The following is a 16,262-nucleotide window of genomic DNA, read 5'->3' on the forward strand; positions in this document are numbered from 1 at the left end:
TATCCAGTGGATCAACCTCTCGCTCAAGCCGACATATTGTGGGTCAAATCGACGCGATAGACCTCGTCGGGCTGGCCGCCAGGACGCAGCAGGCGGTGTTTAATTGTGGCCGTCCGTGAAGATTCAAAGCATCAAGCTTCTGAACTCCGAAATCAACAACTCAGACCGACATATTTCAGCCAGACTGGAGGGAGAAGGAGAGGAACAGCTTGAAAGAGACCGGCAGGGTAGAGGAATCAAACGAGCGCTCGCGGTGGAAGAAGAGGACATAGGCTAGAAAAAATCCAAAGATATTCACGGTTATTCTTCTGCTGCGTTGAGGCATCCAATGCCGTCCATGCCCTATGCCGCGTGATCGGCCTGACAGTGGAGGGCTGTTTCCAGATACGTCTGAAGAGGATACTAACTCTATTTTAGTTCCAGAATACGCATGCAGTCATCTATATATCATGTTCTGTTATTCCTGAATGAGACAAAGGTCGCCATCGATCATATTGGTATTAGATGCTTCAAAAAGCTAGGAAAGAAAACATAGACATTGTCAACATGTGCAGCTCACATCACAACTGAAACAGGAAAATTGTCTCATGGTTAACGCTTGCTGCTCTCGGCTATGTTACATGCAGCGATCCACGCCGGCTGTCGGCGGCTGACACGCCGCTTGCGTAGGTCCATCTGGTTGCTCAGCCTCTAGCATACTGTAATTTCCCCCAACACTTTGCTATACATGGTTAAACTGATGGAAATATACTTTTTGTCTGCATAAAAGTTACTCTTTCTATTTTGTTCCAGAATTCAATGCAGCAAAAGCAGTATATTTATTTCCACTACTGATTATTATTTTCCAGGTATTTTTTAAGCGTTGGTTGCAGAGACTGGTAAGGTCTGGAATGTTGACCTTCTACTCTACGTTGAGGAACGGATGGAATAAAATGATTCTTTTGCATCTGGGGCCGGTGTTTAAAAAAAACGCAGAACATAGGTGTGGTAACTGATTTTTGAAGTGAATAAGTAATATAGAAATATTTTTGATAGTGGTGCATTTTTTCTTCGAAAGCAGCTCTGCTTGATGTATATGCATCATCGACACTAGATTTCAACACCGTGATATTTTAATATTTTTCATTAGTCATGATTGATATAGAGCAAACCTTTTTCTTTTGACACGTTCCTTCACTGAAGCATATAAGTTGAGTTTCATTTGCTCAAGGTGGGTGCAAGTTGTTGAGTTCTGGATTGATGATGATTTTCTTTTATCTTACTTGGTGATACCAAACGTTGGGTTTTCTCCTTGTCAATATGATGATTAAAACAAATTGGTTCCCAATATTTTCATGTGGTTTCCCTAATGGTTTGAATCAAAATCTAGGTGCAATATAAGATGTTTGTAATGGTAAATTTAAACAAATAAAGAACAAATGATATTCTTAGATGGCGAATAAATGCTTTAAAGACATGTGTCACACGATTTATTTTCGACCCGGTGCAACGCACGAGCATGTTTCCTAGTACTTTATCTAATCTCTATGTGCACCCTCTTCTTAATTTTTGGAAACTGAGACAGGCCACCCCGATTGCACATCTGCGTGCAAAGGTCTGCTGATCCTGCGATGGGCGCACGACAAATCCAGTTAACTTTTTGTGTCACATGGGATTGATTAGTGTAGGATTTTTGGCAACTTTGCAGCGTCTGAACGATTCCGTTATGCTGGTAAGCGTGCGCAGCTCTTGTTAACTAGTCCATGCATGCATGCACAGATGGTCCAGACAGTGGACATTGTGTTGACCGTTGAGACCCCTCGCCTCGTCGGCTCGTCTGGAGGCTGGAGCATCTGGGCTGGGCAGGCCGCCATCAACCGCAAAAGGACATGAGCGGCGCACACAGTGCACAGTACGGGTTCTTGGATACGGCGCCGCGCCGGGCCATGTGCGATCCACCCGTGGTCCGCGGAGGCGGAGCGGAGTCCCCAAGTCCAAGCCCGTCCCGGCGTCGCATTCGCAGTTCCGCGCACCCGTGCCCGCCCCGCCCATCCCCAAGCACGCCGAGGCCGAGCCGCGCGGGGAGAAAAAGGCGCCGCTGCGACCCGAAAAGCAAAAGCTCAGCGCACAGAACAAAAGTAGCATCGCTGCGGCAGCAGCCACAGCGACATTTTTTAGCGAGCAAAGAGCATATTGGGTTGCCGTCGGGGCGCCGTCCGCCTGGCATCCCATTCCTTCCTTCCTCGCCCTGCCCCCGGAAAAGGCCCCGCGCCGCTCCACTCCACTCTCCACCCCTCCTCTCGCCGCAGCCGATACGACGTCTGCACTGCGCCGCCGGCTCCCCGATGCGGCGCCCCGGCCCCGGCGCGCTCCTCTGCGCGGCGCTGGCCGCGGCGCTCCTGGCCCCTCTCCCGCCCGCGGCGATCGCGGCAGGTAAACCTTTCTGCTTCTGGCCAAGCTCGTTACCGGTTTCCGTCCATCTGTAGCACTAGCGGCCGCTGGAAGCCCGACCTGCTCCCGTGGCGAACTGGCAATAGCTGCATTTGGTATTTGGATTATGGAGTTGGATTCAAGGGGGATCAGGTCGGCGACTGCGACGGTTACGCGCGCGCTTTTCTTACCGCTTCTTTGGATTCCTTCCCTGCCGGCGCTCATTCAGTGAGCTCCTGACTTCGACTTCTAGTTCTGTTTCGTGTCACGATTCCTTTGGATTTCTTCCCCTTCCGGTGCCCGTTCCATGAGCTCCTCAAGTGTTTACCTTCTGTTTCGTCTGTGACGATTCCGCTCAGATTACCACTGCACCGTACAGCTGCATTATCCAGGAATCGAATCAAGGTCCGCGATTGATTAGCCATTTTTATTTAGGCCCGATACGGGGTCGCCTAGCCGGGAACAAATTCCCGAGCACGATTGGCACGGGCCACATTTTTCGTCTGCTCCTGCTACTACAGCGAGTCCACCAGCGCCGCCCAAGGGGACCGCCTCTACCTCACTCACTCGCGCTGCACTCCTCACGCCATTCAATCGCTTACCTAATTCCGTTGCTGCACACGTACCCACTCGCGGGATGGCCTAGCTTCTTGGGTTTCAATGGCCGCTGCTGTCCGTGAGGGTCTCTGTACTGGCATTTGGAGTTAACTGAACCACTATAATTAGCCTGACATGATGATAATTCCAGATTTGCCTGGTGTTCCTCAGCATTTCAACAACATGCACATGGCATGTTTCTCTTACTTCTGCTCTGTGTGTGGGGTGGGCTACCGTAGTGTACGACCAAAATGCTCTACATTCGGGGCCGTAGCAGCTCCGATGCAATCCATCAGGCACCTACTCAGCTGGTACTGGTCATGTGATAAATATGTTCCCGGTGGTTCTGTTAGATAGGATAACAATTCGGTGTTAGTATTGGCTACATGTACTCTACTGGAGTACATCAATTGCTCGTCTGTTATTTCCAAGTTCAATTTTAATTTCCGGGCCAGCCAATCCTCCAATTTATCTGACTTTATATTTTAGATTTGCTTCATGGTCCTTAGCATGCACATGGGTTTGTTTTCTTACTTGTGTGCTACCGTAATGTACTACCAAATGCTCTACATTCGGCCCGTACCAGCTCTGATGTAAGGAGGGAGGTATGGATGTATGATTTATGACATGCAAATCCACCAGGCTAGTACTCAGCTGGTACTACTGCTCACGTGATCTGTTCCGGGCGCTTCTGTTAGATAGGATCACAATTCGGTGGCAGCAGCAAGTATTTGCCTGTATTAGCTACCTCCACTGCATCAATTGCTCTTATCTTTTTTCCAAAACTTTTATTATTATTATGGGTTAGCCAACCGTCTATCTGCATTTTTGCATTGTCACTGATACGTATTGTTTGAACATGCAGACTGTCCGTTGGATTTGAGTTGGCCGAACTATGCGCTGATAGCTTCCGTATGCTCGGACCAAATCGGGCACTCAAAGTGTTGCCGCTACATCAATGCCGTCCTTGCAGTCTCATCCGCCATGTACGCAAACACAGCAGGCACTCTTGGGGTTCCATCTCAACTTGCCGATGCCTGTATCGGCAACATCTCTGACACTTTGGTGTCGCAAGGGGTAATTCCTACCGCAGCGTCGTTTTGCGGCCTTGGGATCAAGATTCAGGCGTCCTACCAGTGTGCTGGCATGACTACCATCGTCCAGATGTTACAGTCCCCGAATTTCAGTGACGTGGTTAGAAGCTGCGCAACCTCGCTTCCAGATGACGTCAGTTGCAAGAGTTGCTTAAATTCTGGTCTGTCATACCTCCGCCATCTTGTGGGACAGCAAGATAACATCACACTGAATACCTGCCGCAATGCTGCCTTTGTTGCTCTTGCCAGTCAAGGGAACATATCGACTCTTGATACGGCGACCTGCTTTTTTAGCGTTCAGGGGCTTGCTGCTCTTCAAGGTTTGATTTTTCTCCTGTCTTTCGTATAATGGACAGTGCCATTTTCCAAATTTGTGCTCACAGATTACACTTTAGGGTGATGTGATGACCTTGTCCACGCAAATATCTTTGTTTTTTCAAAACTAGAGGATATTCATGTGATTCTTTCAAGCAAGTTAATCTAGGCTAACATATAGTGTATTTGACAACTTCTAGGGCGAAGAATATATTCCATTTTTATGCTGATGTGTTAATGCTAATACAATGCATAAACCCCACAGGATCGTCAACTCCTGCTTTGTGGAACTTATCTATGTTGATATACCATTTTTCTTTCGTTCAATTTTGTTAAGTCTTATGTATTTCATGAATCTGCATACCCTGGGCTAGTTTTATTTTGAGAACTTCAGTTGTGTAGCACACTAGAACTTTTTTAGTGTGCACATTTACACATATCCCACGGCCTGCAAATCATTAGTATACTATATTAATACTGACATGTTCGCTGTAGTATAAGTTTGAATATGAATATGAATATTTATGTGAAATAGACTTAATATGGGCATATTTTCATATTAAATCGTTTCATTTTGATATGTTTGCTCGCCAGATGGTTAAATTTGGGTAAGCTGATTATTTTTCTACTGAAAAATAGTTAACAGTGACACCATTGGAAGCGATGGCATATAAGGGGTATGTAATGGAAAGTAGTAGCATAGAAGATAGTGTCCATTTTGTAGTGGCATTTCAAGGCTCTAGGATTTTTCCAGTAGTTATATATAATACTAGCCCTCATTATTGTTCATAATATGCCTTGTTGTGATGGGATGTGGTATGAAATTTAGAAGTTATGTGTGAGATATATACTTTGAATTCCTCTGAGTTCTGAAATTCTAAAAAACGTAACAGTTTATTGAATCTCTGATGCAGTGAACATCTCGACGCCATCCCCAGCTGAAAATCCTGCACAAAATATTTCTCCTAGTCCATTTGCAGAACAACTACCTGGGACTGGAGAGTCATCCAATCATCATCGTAGTTACAAGCGTGTACTATTCCCAGCAATTGGGGCCTTGGTTACAGGATTATCGGTTACACTGGTGGTAGTGCTAATTTTACTTATCCGTAGAAAGAGCAAAGAACTAGAAAAGATTGAGGGGATTAAACCTCTAGAAGCGTTCAGTTCCTGTGTCAAGAAGGGCCAAGAAGGTAAACATTTGATAAGTTGTGGTCATTGTACTGCCATTCTTTTAGTATGAATATTTGGTCAACTTAGATATTTGAATGACTTTAATAGGGGCAAGTTTACCACTTGACATTAAATCTATGGACTATAGTGTTTTCTTATGCATTTCCTTCTATTTATTTTTTCAAACATCTACATTTCTGTATGGACATGAAATACTTTAGATAACAACATAACTGATTTATGGCTTTGAGATTTGCTAGTGGTAAGCGGGCAGAGTCAGAATGCGAATGTACCTTATGGAAAATGGAGTATAAGTATGGCCCTTTCCAATCAATACATTTCACCACTTCCTATTGTCCAATTCAAAATATCTACCGTGTTTGAATACATACATTACCACTACCATGTTAAATTTTAAAATAACTAACTTGTGCCAAGCTCAGATATGTTAAAGCTTTACTAGACATGGAATGCCATTTGATGCTCATGATCCTGGAGCCATTCATCAGGAAATTGACAAAATATGCCATATGCTCCGGACTTGGGAGTTTTTCCTGCTGTGGATCATATAGTTCTTATTGTTATGCTCTATTTGACCAATTCGTGTTAGGAAACCGTATGATTACTTTACGTTGAACTTGATGGAGCGATATTTGATTCTGCATTCTTTGAATTACTTATTATTAGAATTAGTTGTAAGACCCGTTTCAATTCGTGTGCTTAGCAAGATCATTTTGCAGGTACTTCCACCATTTTTAGCAGATTTAGTCACTCAGAAATGAGAAGGGCAACAAAAAACTTTGGCACCAGGTTGGGAGGAAATGATAATGCTACAATATTCAAAGGGCAGCTTAACAATGGTTCTGTGGTTGCAATTCGGCGCATGGAGAGCTCACCAAAAGGAGGTCAGCTAGAATTTTGCAAAGAAATGGAACTTCTTGGGCGGCTGCATCATCGCCATCTTGTTGGGCTTAGAGGATATTGTTTAGCGAGATTTGAGAGGTAAAGTTTGCTGCCAATAAGTTCAGATATTAACCAATTTATGGTTTTTACAATTTCGCATTATCCAGGTTCCAGGTGTATGAATACATGGAAAACGGAAGCCTTAAGGATCACCTTCACTGTAATATCTCATGACTCATGTTTCATTCTCATTCTTTGTCTTTGCTACATTTTTTTGTTGAATTATGTGCAGAATAGCATTCTTCTCTTTGCAGCGTCAGGTAAACGGCTGCTGCCATGGAAAAACAGGATCCAAATTGCCATTGATGTTGCAAATGCTTTGGTAAGTTTCCAGAAGTCAGTGTTCTCCTGAATTGCCCATTTACCCTCAAGTAGTTCATACTTCATTGTGATTTTCCCCTTTTGCCCAAGTCGCAATTGGAACAGTTAGTGTTTGCTTAAAACTGTAATTCATACGTACACCAAGTGTATTCTGATTTATTTTCCTTCTACAAGCATCAAATATATTTCAACTGCTATGTTAGTGTTGACAATCAACCAATTAGTAACTATCTTTGTTTCAGGAGTACCTTCATTTCTATTGTGATCCTCCACTGTACCATGGAGACATAAAGCCTAGCAATGTCCTCTTGGACAAGAATTACCTCGCGAAGGTATGTGGTGCATAACTTATTACACCGGGATCAATCCATACTCATCAGTTTCTGTTCAAAAATCTTTACTCGTCAGAGACTAATGGATTGGTTTTCCACAGCTTGCTGGGTGTGGCCATGTACACATCTCAAGTGGTGCTAATACTACCATCAGTTCCACCACAAGGACTGTCAAGTTCCAGGCAACTCCTGGTAAGGTTTTCTGCTGTTCTCTGGGGTTTTGTTCAGATATGCTGCTGAAATGTAAATTGGAATCCCCGGTTACCTTGTACTCTGTTTTAGCCTATGCCTTCACTCTTCAAGTGAAACACTACTAATTTGTTCAATCAACATTTTCGTCAGTACCGTGTGTATATCTCCGCGCAGGCTACGTAGACCCCGAGTATGTGGTGACCCAGGAGCTGACGGCGAAGAGCGACGTCTACAGCTACGGCGTGTTGATGCTGGAGCTCGTCACAGGGAGGCCGGTGGTGCAGGACAACAGGAGCCTTGTGGAGTGGTCCCGCGAGCTCATCGGCACCGACTACCGCCTCCACGAGCTGGTGGACCCGGCGGTGGCGGACACGTTCGACCTGGACGAGCTGCAGGTGATGGCGGACGTGATCCACTGGTGCACCCACAGGGACGGCGGCGCGCGGCCGTCGATGAAGCAGGTCCTCCGGATCCTCTACGAGCGGCTGGACCCGCTGTCCGGCGCGTTCGCGCGTGCCGTGGAGGTCGAGCAGGGGTACTACTACGGCGGGCAGAGCGGGCGGAAGGGGAAAGAGTGGCATCACCATCAGCAGCAGCAGCATCGTGATGGCGGCGACGTGATCCAGTACAGCGGCGAACCCCGGTGCCTGCCGTCGTCGCCGAGCACGTCCAGGTCCCACTGCAGCCGCACCGTGCTGCTGGAGTGCAATTCGCCGGAGCCCCAGTCGCCAGCGGACGCCGCCGGTTCTTGGCCTGAACGCTGATACGACCTGATGCCGTTGCCAACCTTTTTTTTGCCGGTTAATTCCATTAGGCATCAGCCATCATAGCAAGCCACGGGCCATTCCCGTCGACCCACCTACTAGGAGCAATCTTCATGAATGCACTCTTTGTAGAATTGCCATTCAGATCTTTCAATGAAAAGGGGTCCTCTTGATTCTAATTGGAGCTTTTTTATTGCATATACTGCTCATATCCATTGAGGGTACAATACCATGAAGCATATATTTCGATAAAGTGTATATGTTAATCAAGAGGTACCAATTACACTCAGTCTCAAGTGCCGGGGCATTAAGCGAGTCAGTTCCGATTTGCTTGTCGGCACTGATTGGTAATGATTGTAAAACCTGTGTTTTATGATCAATAAAGCTCACGTTTACCCTCAAAAAAAAAAAATTACACTCAGTCTCAAGTGCCTAATGGCAAATACGGATACCCACATCTAAAAAATGAATTACATAAAAAAGAAAAGTCTCACTACAATGATCCATACCTTGTAGCAGCGAACCAAAGAACCAAAGTAGCACTAAAAATCCATCTTCTCCAAAACCTACGCACAAACATCGTCGTCACCTGAAAATCCGTGCTCACACCTTCAACAAGACCATTGGCAGACACAACCAATTAAGACTAGACCTGAGATTTTCACCTTGCAAATTTAGACTCTGGACTTCTACTACCTCCCACTTGCCATTTCCGCTGCTCGAAATCACAAATCACCAGATCCAATTTCTCATTGCCACCAGAACTTGAACCACCACGAAAGCATATTAGCATATGAAATGTGCTGAATTTGATGTTGCAATGCAAGCTCAACGAGTGCATGCTTCACCCTTTGATTTAGTGCTTTGAGATTCGTGCTGAAATCTTTTACCAACTCTTTCTTGCATTCTAGAAAACTGCACGGTACAAAGTCATTTCTTGATGCAAGCACCGTCATGCGCAGTACGTCCCACTCGGGCACCACGTAGTGTGAACAAAACTGTTCAACTCATATTCCATCGTGCTTTCCTTATTTTATCTCTCTCACGTTGCAAATGGTTGTTCGGAATATACTTACAATTGTCATCGCTCACGCCAGCCACGCGAAGCCAGAGACATAAGGCAAAGTATCCTGTGGCGATGAATGCACGAGCTGCATTCTACGCAATAAGAGTTTGCAAACTAGTATATCTTTGTTTTTTAAGAGAAATTCTTGACGTATTTGCAATGCTAATATTTTCTGTTGAGCTGGGTATGTGTTCATTTATATGGGTGAACATATGTAAAGTATTTGTAAGCATCGTATTGTATTTTCTAAAAAATAGAAAACGTGGTCATATTGTATTATTCACCTTAAGCATGGGCTTTGAATTGGAGAAATGTTTTCCTATAGCATGTGTGCTAGATTGCGTGCATCCATGCACCATCCATTTCTCTGTTTTTTCTTTGAGTTTTGGACATGCAGGAATCATTTGCCGGCACAATATACCCCCATCTGACACCCCCACTAAAATATTCAAACAGTTTATATATAAATTGGACTTCTAATTCAAAAGCTACATAAGCTTGAAATTTTAAAGGAAAACACTACAGTTCCCCCGGACGATCCCGTCGTTCGCATCGTCCTGATGCAGCGTTCGACACGTGTCTCACTGCGTGGCAAACCGAACTGACTCGCTAAGATGGGTCCCACCCACGTTCTCGTCTCCATCTTCAAGCTCTCCAGGTCAGACTCCCCCAAATCAGGCTGATGCAACCACAGCGCAGCTCCACTTAGCTCCGGCCGCCCGCGTCGGAAGCCTCCGCCACTGAGCCACCCAGCTTGCACGCCGCTCTCCTCCACGCGCCAGATCGCCGCCGCTCCCCAGCCGGCGGGAGCCATGCGCCGGCTGCAGCGCCGCCCCGTGGCCAAGCAAAGCCACAGTTAGGACGGCAGCAAGGTCCGCCTCCTCGAGATCTGCATCGACGCCCATCCCGGAGGCACGCTGCCTCTACCCCTCGGAGTCTGCCACGGCCCTCCGCCGCTACAAGCGGCCGCCGGGCCTTTACAGCCTCCGGTCGTCGACCCGGCAGCAAACCGAGTTCGATTTTGCAGCTAGCCGCCTGCCATGGCTGCCCGATGCTACAATATGCCGCCGGCGCTGCTACCAAAGGCCACCGAAGCTGCTACCGAAGGCCGTCGGCGCTGCTACCAAAGGCCACCGAAGCTGCTACCGAAGGCCGCCGGCGATGCTACAAGATGCCGTCGGCGATGCTACCAAAGGCCGGCGGCGATGCTACCAAAGGCCGGCGGCGCTGCTACAATATGCCGCCGGCGATGCTACCAAAGGGCGCCGGCACTGCTGCCAAAGGCCACCGGCGCTGCTACAGTCCGTCCACCGTCGGAGCTGCTTCAATCCGTCGCTGCCGGCGCTGCGAGCGGCGCCCGACGTTGGTACTATCCGCCCCAATTCGCCTCCTCCGACCATTGCTGCGAGCGGCGCCCGGCGTTGCTACTAGCAGCGCCATGCTTTGCGGCCCGCCGGCGCCGGCGATGCTTGCGAGCTAGTAAGCGGAGGCTTTTCCGTTTTCGGCACCAAGGAGTCGACATCGCCGGAGATGCTAGCGGAGAGGGCGATGGTGCTGATGGCGCGAGTAACGGTGCTAACGGAGTACCGGCGGGGCGCGTGGCAGTTCTACTGGCGCGGGGGATGGAAGTCTGAGGACGATGGCGCTGTAGATCCTCTCGTGCGATGTGTTTCTTCCTTTCTTTCTCGGTTGCGCTGGGGCGTTGACCCCGGATGGACGGGCTTGATTAACCGCATCTAACGGCTGGCGATCCGGGGGATAGAGGGATTTGATCCCCCGGGGGACGCCCAGCACTGCCCAATTTTAAAACTAGTGTAGAAGTAGAGAAAAGTGGGCTAGTTGGGAGGGGAGAAAAACATAGGGTCCTGCACGCTATAGAAGGTGCAGGGTAATTTTCGGTACTTCTTTAGATTGTGACGAGTTGTTTGTTTCAGAAAAAAATGTTCCACGAAGAGTAAGTTCCACTGAGCAATGGTGATACGCGCCACATAGGATCCTAACCCATGCAAAGGCGAAACAGCGTGCTACACTGGTATGCATGCATATGCTCTTCAAGTTGCTAACTTGGCACTCTCAAGGTTGTAGCTCCATCTACGCAGCCAAGGTCAGCTGAGAAGCCCAACTACGTACACGTGTGTACGGTATGTATACCTCTCCCCGCCTCCGCGTATATAAGACCACCCATTTCCCTGTCGTCCCCACAGATCACCACAAAGGCACCGACGTACGAGAGAGATCTTCTCAAAGAAAGTGAATACTACTACTACCTTGTCTAGTTGTCTAGGTTCAGCAGGAAATATGAGCATGGCGCAGTCGGCGCGGCGTGTCGCGAGGTCGGCGGCGATGGCCCATCTAGGGGCGCGCTTCTTCGTGGCCGGTGGTCGCTCATCCGCGGCGCTCGGCATCGGGCCTGTGCGTACCGCGCGCGCAGCTGCCATGGGGGCGCCGGAGATGTGGAAATGTGACGCTCGCTCGGCCAGCACCGCGGCCACGCCGGTGTCGGGGCCCTTGACGCCGCCGGCGTCTTGCGGTAAGAAGAAGAAAGAGGAGACGGAGGCGGCGAGCTACTGGGGCGTGGCGCCGACGAGGCTCGTCAAGGAGGACGGGACCGAGTGGAAGTGGTCGTGCTTCAGGGTACGTACGACGTAGACCGGCCGGTCGTGATCTTGCCTTGATTCCTGGTTGACGATGTCACTTTGAACTTTGAAGTGTACGTAAAATTGAACTGAATGAATGATGCATCGATCTGCAGCCGTGGGATGCGTACGAGGCGGACGTGTCCATTGATCTGACGAAGCACCACCAGCCGGCGACGATGGGGGACAAGATGGCCAGGTGGACGGTCAAGGCCATGCGCTGGCACGCCGACCTCTTCTTCCAGGTATTAAGCTACGCTTGAATTTTCATTAGGTTGCTCACAATTCAAAGCTGTATTTTTCTGAACCCGTGGATTTGGTAGCCAGACCCTGGACCCTCCAGTGAGGTTCAGGTGGTCGAGTTCGGAGTTCGGACATCAGGTAACTTGCTGCTACGAGCCCGAGGACGAGGAGGAAACCGCTTCGCTCTCCTCGGGTCGCCCCCTCCAGGCGACCGAGGGGCGAAACCCTAGCCGCGCCGCCTCCGTCTCCTCCTCCCCCTCCTGCCCTCCTCGTCGCCCCCAGAGACGCCGGCGGGCTAAGCCCGCGACGCCGGTGAAGGGGGCGGCGGGGATCTGAGCCCTTGGCCCCCCGCGCGGTTCTAGATGGAGGATCTCCGCGCCGGGATCGCCTTGACCGAGGCGGCGGCCGACGAGCTTTCCCTTCGCGGACGAGCTTGTCCGTTGGCTTCCCCGGTGGGGGCTCGGGATCTGAGGCGGCGGCCTCTGGTGGTGTGGCGGCGCGGGCTCTGCGGCGAGCGGCGTGCGCGATGCGGGTCCTCCTCTTCGGCTGTGTGGACGGCGGGGAGGTGGAGGGTGCTGGTCGTGGTGCGGGGGCCGCGGCGTCGGTGCCCCGGACCAGATCGGAAGGATGGCGCCTCCCTCTTCGCTTGGCGCGCCCCACCCTCCCGGCGTCGTGCTCCGACGGTTTTTGGCTGGCGGAGCGGGTGCCGGGCTGGGTGCTGGAGGTGGTGCAGATTCCGGGAGAAATCGCTGGCTGGCTGTGTCAGCCACGACGGTGGCGACGCCCGCGGGCGCCGTGTTCTTCCTGGAGCGCCGTCAAGGTATCTTGCCCCCCTCCCTTCCCCTTCCCCGATGCGGGAGAAATCCCAAATCCTTTGGATTGGGCGGCAGCGACGCCCCGTGCGCCGTCACCTTCCTGAAGGTGTCGCCTTGGATCAGTTGGGGTTGTGGGTTGGCGCTGTTTCCCTGATGGTTGGCGCTGTGGCTGTGGTATGGGCGATGGTGGTGCTGCTGAGCTCAAGGGTCTGGCTCCCACAATCCTTTTGGATGCTCGCTGGTTCGTGCTCTGCACTCGCTCGGGTGCGAGGTTGTGGGACGACAGGAGCACGATGCTTCTCCCCTGTAGGTGCTGCCCTGAGGCTCGGCTATGCCCTTCCTCGTCTCCTTCAGAGCCCCTTCTCTTCAGCGTCCTCGCCCTGCAGCTTCGTCTCTTCGTGTCAGGTGCCGCGGCCAGCAGCAAGGCTTCTCGTGGTGTGCTCGACGCAGCGCTCGGGTGGGCTCTAGTGTTGGCTCAGTTTTGCAGTCTGGTTCATGTCCCTTCTTTGCTCTGGGTGAGTGTGTCTCCATGGGCGGCGGTACGGCGCCCTTCGAGCCAGGGCGAGGGGGCAGGGGTCCCTCTCCGGCCATGGAAGAGAATGGACAGGCGACGACTCGCCATCTTGCTCCAGCCGTGAATCCTCCCAAGCAAAGCAGATAATCCCATCCCAAGTTTCACCTTGCCAGCTCCCTGGTACTTCGATCGCGTTGGAAGGGCTCTTCAGGCTTCAGCTAGTTTCTGGTGTACCTTATGTTTGCTGTTGTCGGTGTGAGTTGTAAGCTGTTCTTCAGCATCTTTGTACCTTGGCCGTGTGGCTTTATTAATTTAAAGCTGGGCACTTTGTGCCTTCTGTTTAAAAAAAGTTCGGAGTTCGGACCGTACGGCGGAGCAACTTGAATTTCCAAATTTCAAACACATGGCTGGTCCACTGAAAGCCCATATCCGCGTGGCACTAAAAAAATGTTTTCAAATTCCATTGTTGGTTAGTACTAGTAACTAGTAACTGCAGAATCGAACACTTGCATCGACTCGCCATGCTTACATTTCAAATTTTTTGCTTATGAACGCGCACAGAGGAGGTACGGCTGCCGCGCGATGATGCTGGAGACGGTGGCCGCAGTCCCCGGCATGGTGGCCGGCGCGGTGCTCCACCTCCGGTCGCTCCGGCGGTTCGAGCAGAGCGGCGGGTGGATCCGCGCGCTGCTGGAGGAGGCCGAGAACGAGCGCATGCACCTCATGACCTTCATGGAGGTGTCCCAGCCGCGGTGGCACGAGCGCGCGCTCGTCGTGGCCGTCCAGGGCGTCTTCTTCAACGTCTACCTCGCCACCTACCTGCTCTCCCCGAGGGTCGCGCACCGCGTGGTGGGCTACCTGGAGGAGGAGGCCGTGCACTCCTACAACGAGTTCCTCCGCGACCTCGACGCCGGCAAGATCGACGACGTGCCCGCGCCCGCCATCGCCATCGACTACTGGCGCCTCCCGCCCGGCGCCACGCTCAAGGACGTCGTCACGGTCGTCCGCGCCGACGAGGCGCACCACCGCGACGTCAACCACTACGCCTCCGTAAGCATCTTCTGCTTCCGTTATATTTAGCGGCAACCTGCCAAGAGTAAACTGCTTCTTGTACTGAAATGTCTGCGCTATATATTTGCAGGACATATATTACCAGGGGCATGCGCTGCGGGAGGTACCTGCACCGATCGGCTACCACTGAGAGAAGACATCAGTTAGCAGTAATAAACATGATGGAGCTTGTGTGGATGCAATGATCGTTGCTGCCTTGCTGGTTCCGAACATGTTTGAAAATAAAACATCTAGCTTCTACTAGTGTTGCGTACATTAGCCATGCAATTGTTGTATTCAAAAAGTCATTCCCTTGTGTTCGTTGTGTACGCTATCCCTGGTTTGATTAATAATGTATTGCCTTGTTCTAAAATAAATGTTTCAAATTTATCTAGATACATTTTTTTTGAAATGGGTTACCCCGGTTGCCCCAGCCTCCATCACAATGATGCATACGGCCGCATATACAAATATATTTAGATCTATTTTAGTTATAGATATACCCGTGTCTAAAAAAAAGTTGAGACACTTATTTTAAAACGGAGAAAAAATATATATAACATCCGGATTAATACTGAATGGATAATGTGAGTCACACCTGGTTCTTTTTCTCGAAGTGGGGGCATACCCACCCTCTGCATCAAACTGATGCATATGGCTTCTTTATTACTTTATCGAGAATAGTATCATATTTATTACAATTCAAGGATTAGCTAGGATCGATACAAAGATCAACCAGCGAAAAAAAACTCAACATGAGATGCCAAGGATACATCAAAATCCAATCCAATGATGATACCTCCACCCGCACCGGCTGTAGAAATCATGTGCAACGATCTCGGTCGCTTGCACGGTTGCACCCAGGCTCCATGGCATCCTGATGCTCCCCTGATTGGAGTAGGACCACATACGGATCCAGTGAATAGCCACCAAAATAACCTGCAAGAAGGATGGAGATTTCGGCTTGTTAAAAATAAAATCATTTCGCACATGTTCAGATAGCCCACATGATGGCACAAACTCCCACTCTAATCTGAAACAAATAGCAGGAGGAGATAAACTGAAAGTCATATATATTATTCGCCATACAATTTTTGCAAGTGGACTGTCAACACCCGGATTTTTAATTCCAGATGCCTATTATGCCATTCATCGCAATCCCAAAAATATTGTTTTTGTGAGACATAATAAATTGATATCACAGAACATCATTCATTACAACTCATAATTGTCTTACATCAAAGGATCACATGATCCAGTCTCATTACAACACAGTGGATCTAAGGATCCAATACAAAACACACAGCGGAAGTAGCGTAGTAGTAGTCCATCTGTTCCACAGGCAACTATTGACGTCAGGAGTAGTCCTAGTTGTCGTAGACGTCCTGCTGTCCTTCATCTTGGTACTGGGGCTCTTCTTCATAGTCTGGCCATTTAAATAGCCAGGGACATAGCCATGAGTACTTTAAAGTACACGCAAACTAATACTAAGGTAAGTACCATCAACTATGGTAAAGGGGGTGCTAAGCTCTAAATTCATTTCCATAAAGCCAGTTTTATTTCGTAAGCATTTAATAAACAGAGACTCCTCATTTCATAAACTTAACTCAAGGGGGAACATTAGTGTCATTCCCACAAAACAGTTGTGATTCAAAGTCAAAGTCACCTTTCAAACTCAAGTCACAAGTCACCATTCATAGTTTGGAAAAGTTTTGATGATGGAACAGTATGGCCTTTCCAACTGTCCATAACCGCGGACGCGGCTATTCGAATAGTTT

The 16,262-nt window shown here is 49.4% G+C and overlaps 2 protein-coding genes across 2 annotated transcripts; both read left to right on the forward strand.

Moving 5' to 3' along the window:
• Window positions 1–1,868: 1,868 nt before the first annotated feature.
• Window positions 1,869–8,160, forward strand: LOC124672032 (probable receptor-like protein kinase At1g49730). Its single transcript, XM_047208328.1, has 9 exons — window positions 1,869–2,412; window positions 3,872–4,420; window positions 5,330–5,608; window positions 6,329–6,590; window positions 6,659–6,711; window positions 6,806–6,873; window positions 7,115–7,204; window positions 7,306–7,396; window positions 7,547–8,160. Exons 1-9 carry the CDS (start codon window positions 1,869–1,871, stop codon window positions 8,158–8,160), a joined length of 2,550 nt encoding a protein of 849 aa, XP_047064284.1.
• Window positions 8,161–11,530: 3,370 nt separating this feature from the next.
• LOC124672033 (ubiquinol oxidase 2, mitochondrial-like) lies at window positions 11,531–14,635 on the forward strand. The gene is made up of 4 exons (XM_047208329.1): window positions 11,531–11,860; window positions 11,979–12,107; window positions 13,996–14,484; window positions 14,576–14,635. The coding sequence occupies exons 1-4, from the start codon at window positions 11,531–11,533 to the stop codon at window positions 14,633–14,635; spliced, it is 1,008 nt and encodes a 335-aa protein (XP_047064285.1).
• The last annotated feature ends 1,627 nt before the right edge of the window (window positions 14,636–16,262 follow it).

The sequence above is a fragment of the Lolium rigidum genome, chromosome 7 (assembly GCF_022539505.1).
Source record: "Lolium rigidum isolate FL_2022 chromosome 7, APGP_CSIRO_Lrig_0.1, whole genome shotgun sequence".
Taxonomy (NCBI): Eukaryota; Viridiplantae; Streptophyta; class Magnoliopsida; order Poales; family Poaceae; genus Lolium; species Lolium rigidum.

What these genes read in the sequence shown, in the direction of transcription:
- LOC124672033 (XM_047208329.1), top strand. Translation starts at nt 11,531, where the DNA reads ATGGCGCAGTCGGCGCGGCGTGTCGCGAGGTCGGCGGCGATGGCCCAT. An exon ending in ACGCCGACCTCTTCTTCCAG is followed by an intron (nt 12,108 to 13,995) that starts GTATTAAGCTAC and finishes GAACGCGCACAG; the next exon opens with AGGAGGTACGGCTGCCGCGC. An exon ending in ACGTCAACCACTACGCCTCC is followed by an intron (nt 14,485 to 14,575) that starts GTAAGCATCTTC and finishes ATATATTTGCAG; the next exon opens with GACATATATTACCAGGGGCA.
- LOC124672032 (XM_047208328.1), top strand. Translation starts at nt 1,869, where the DNA reads ATGAGCGGCGCACACAGTGCACAGTACGGGTTCTTGGATACGGCGCCG. An exon ending in GCCCGCGGCGATCGCGGCAG is followed by an intron (nt 2,413 to 3,871) that starts GTAAACCTTTCT and finishes TTGAACATGCAG; the next exon opens with ACTGTCCGTTGGATTTGAGT. An exon ending in CAAGTTCCAGGCAACTCCTG is followed by an intron (nt 7,397 to 7,546) that starts GTAAGGTTTTCT and finishes CATTTTCGTCAG; the next exon opens with TACCGTGTGTATATCTCCGC.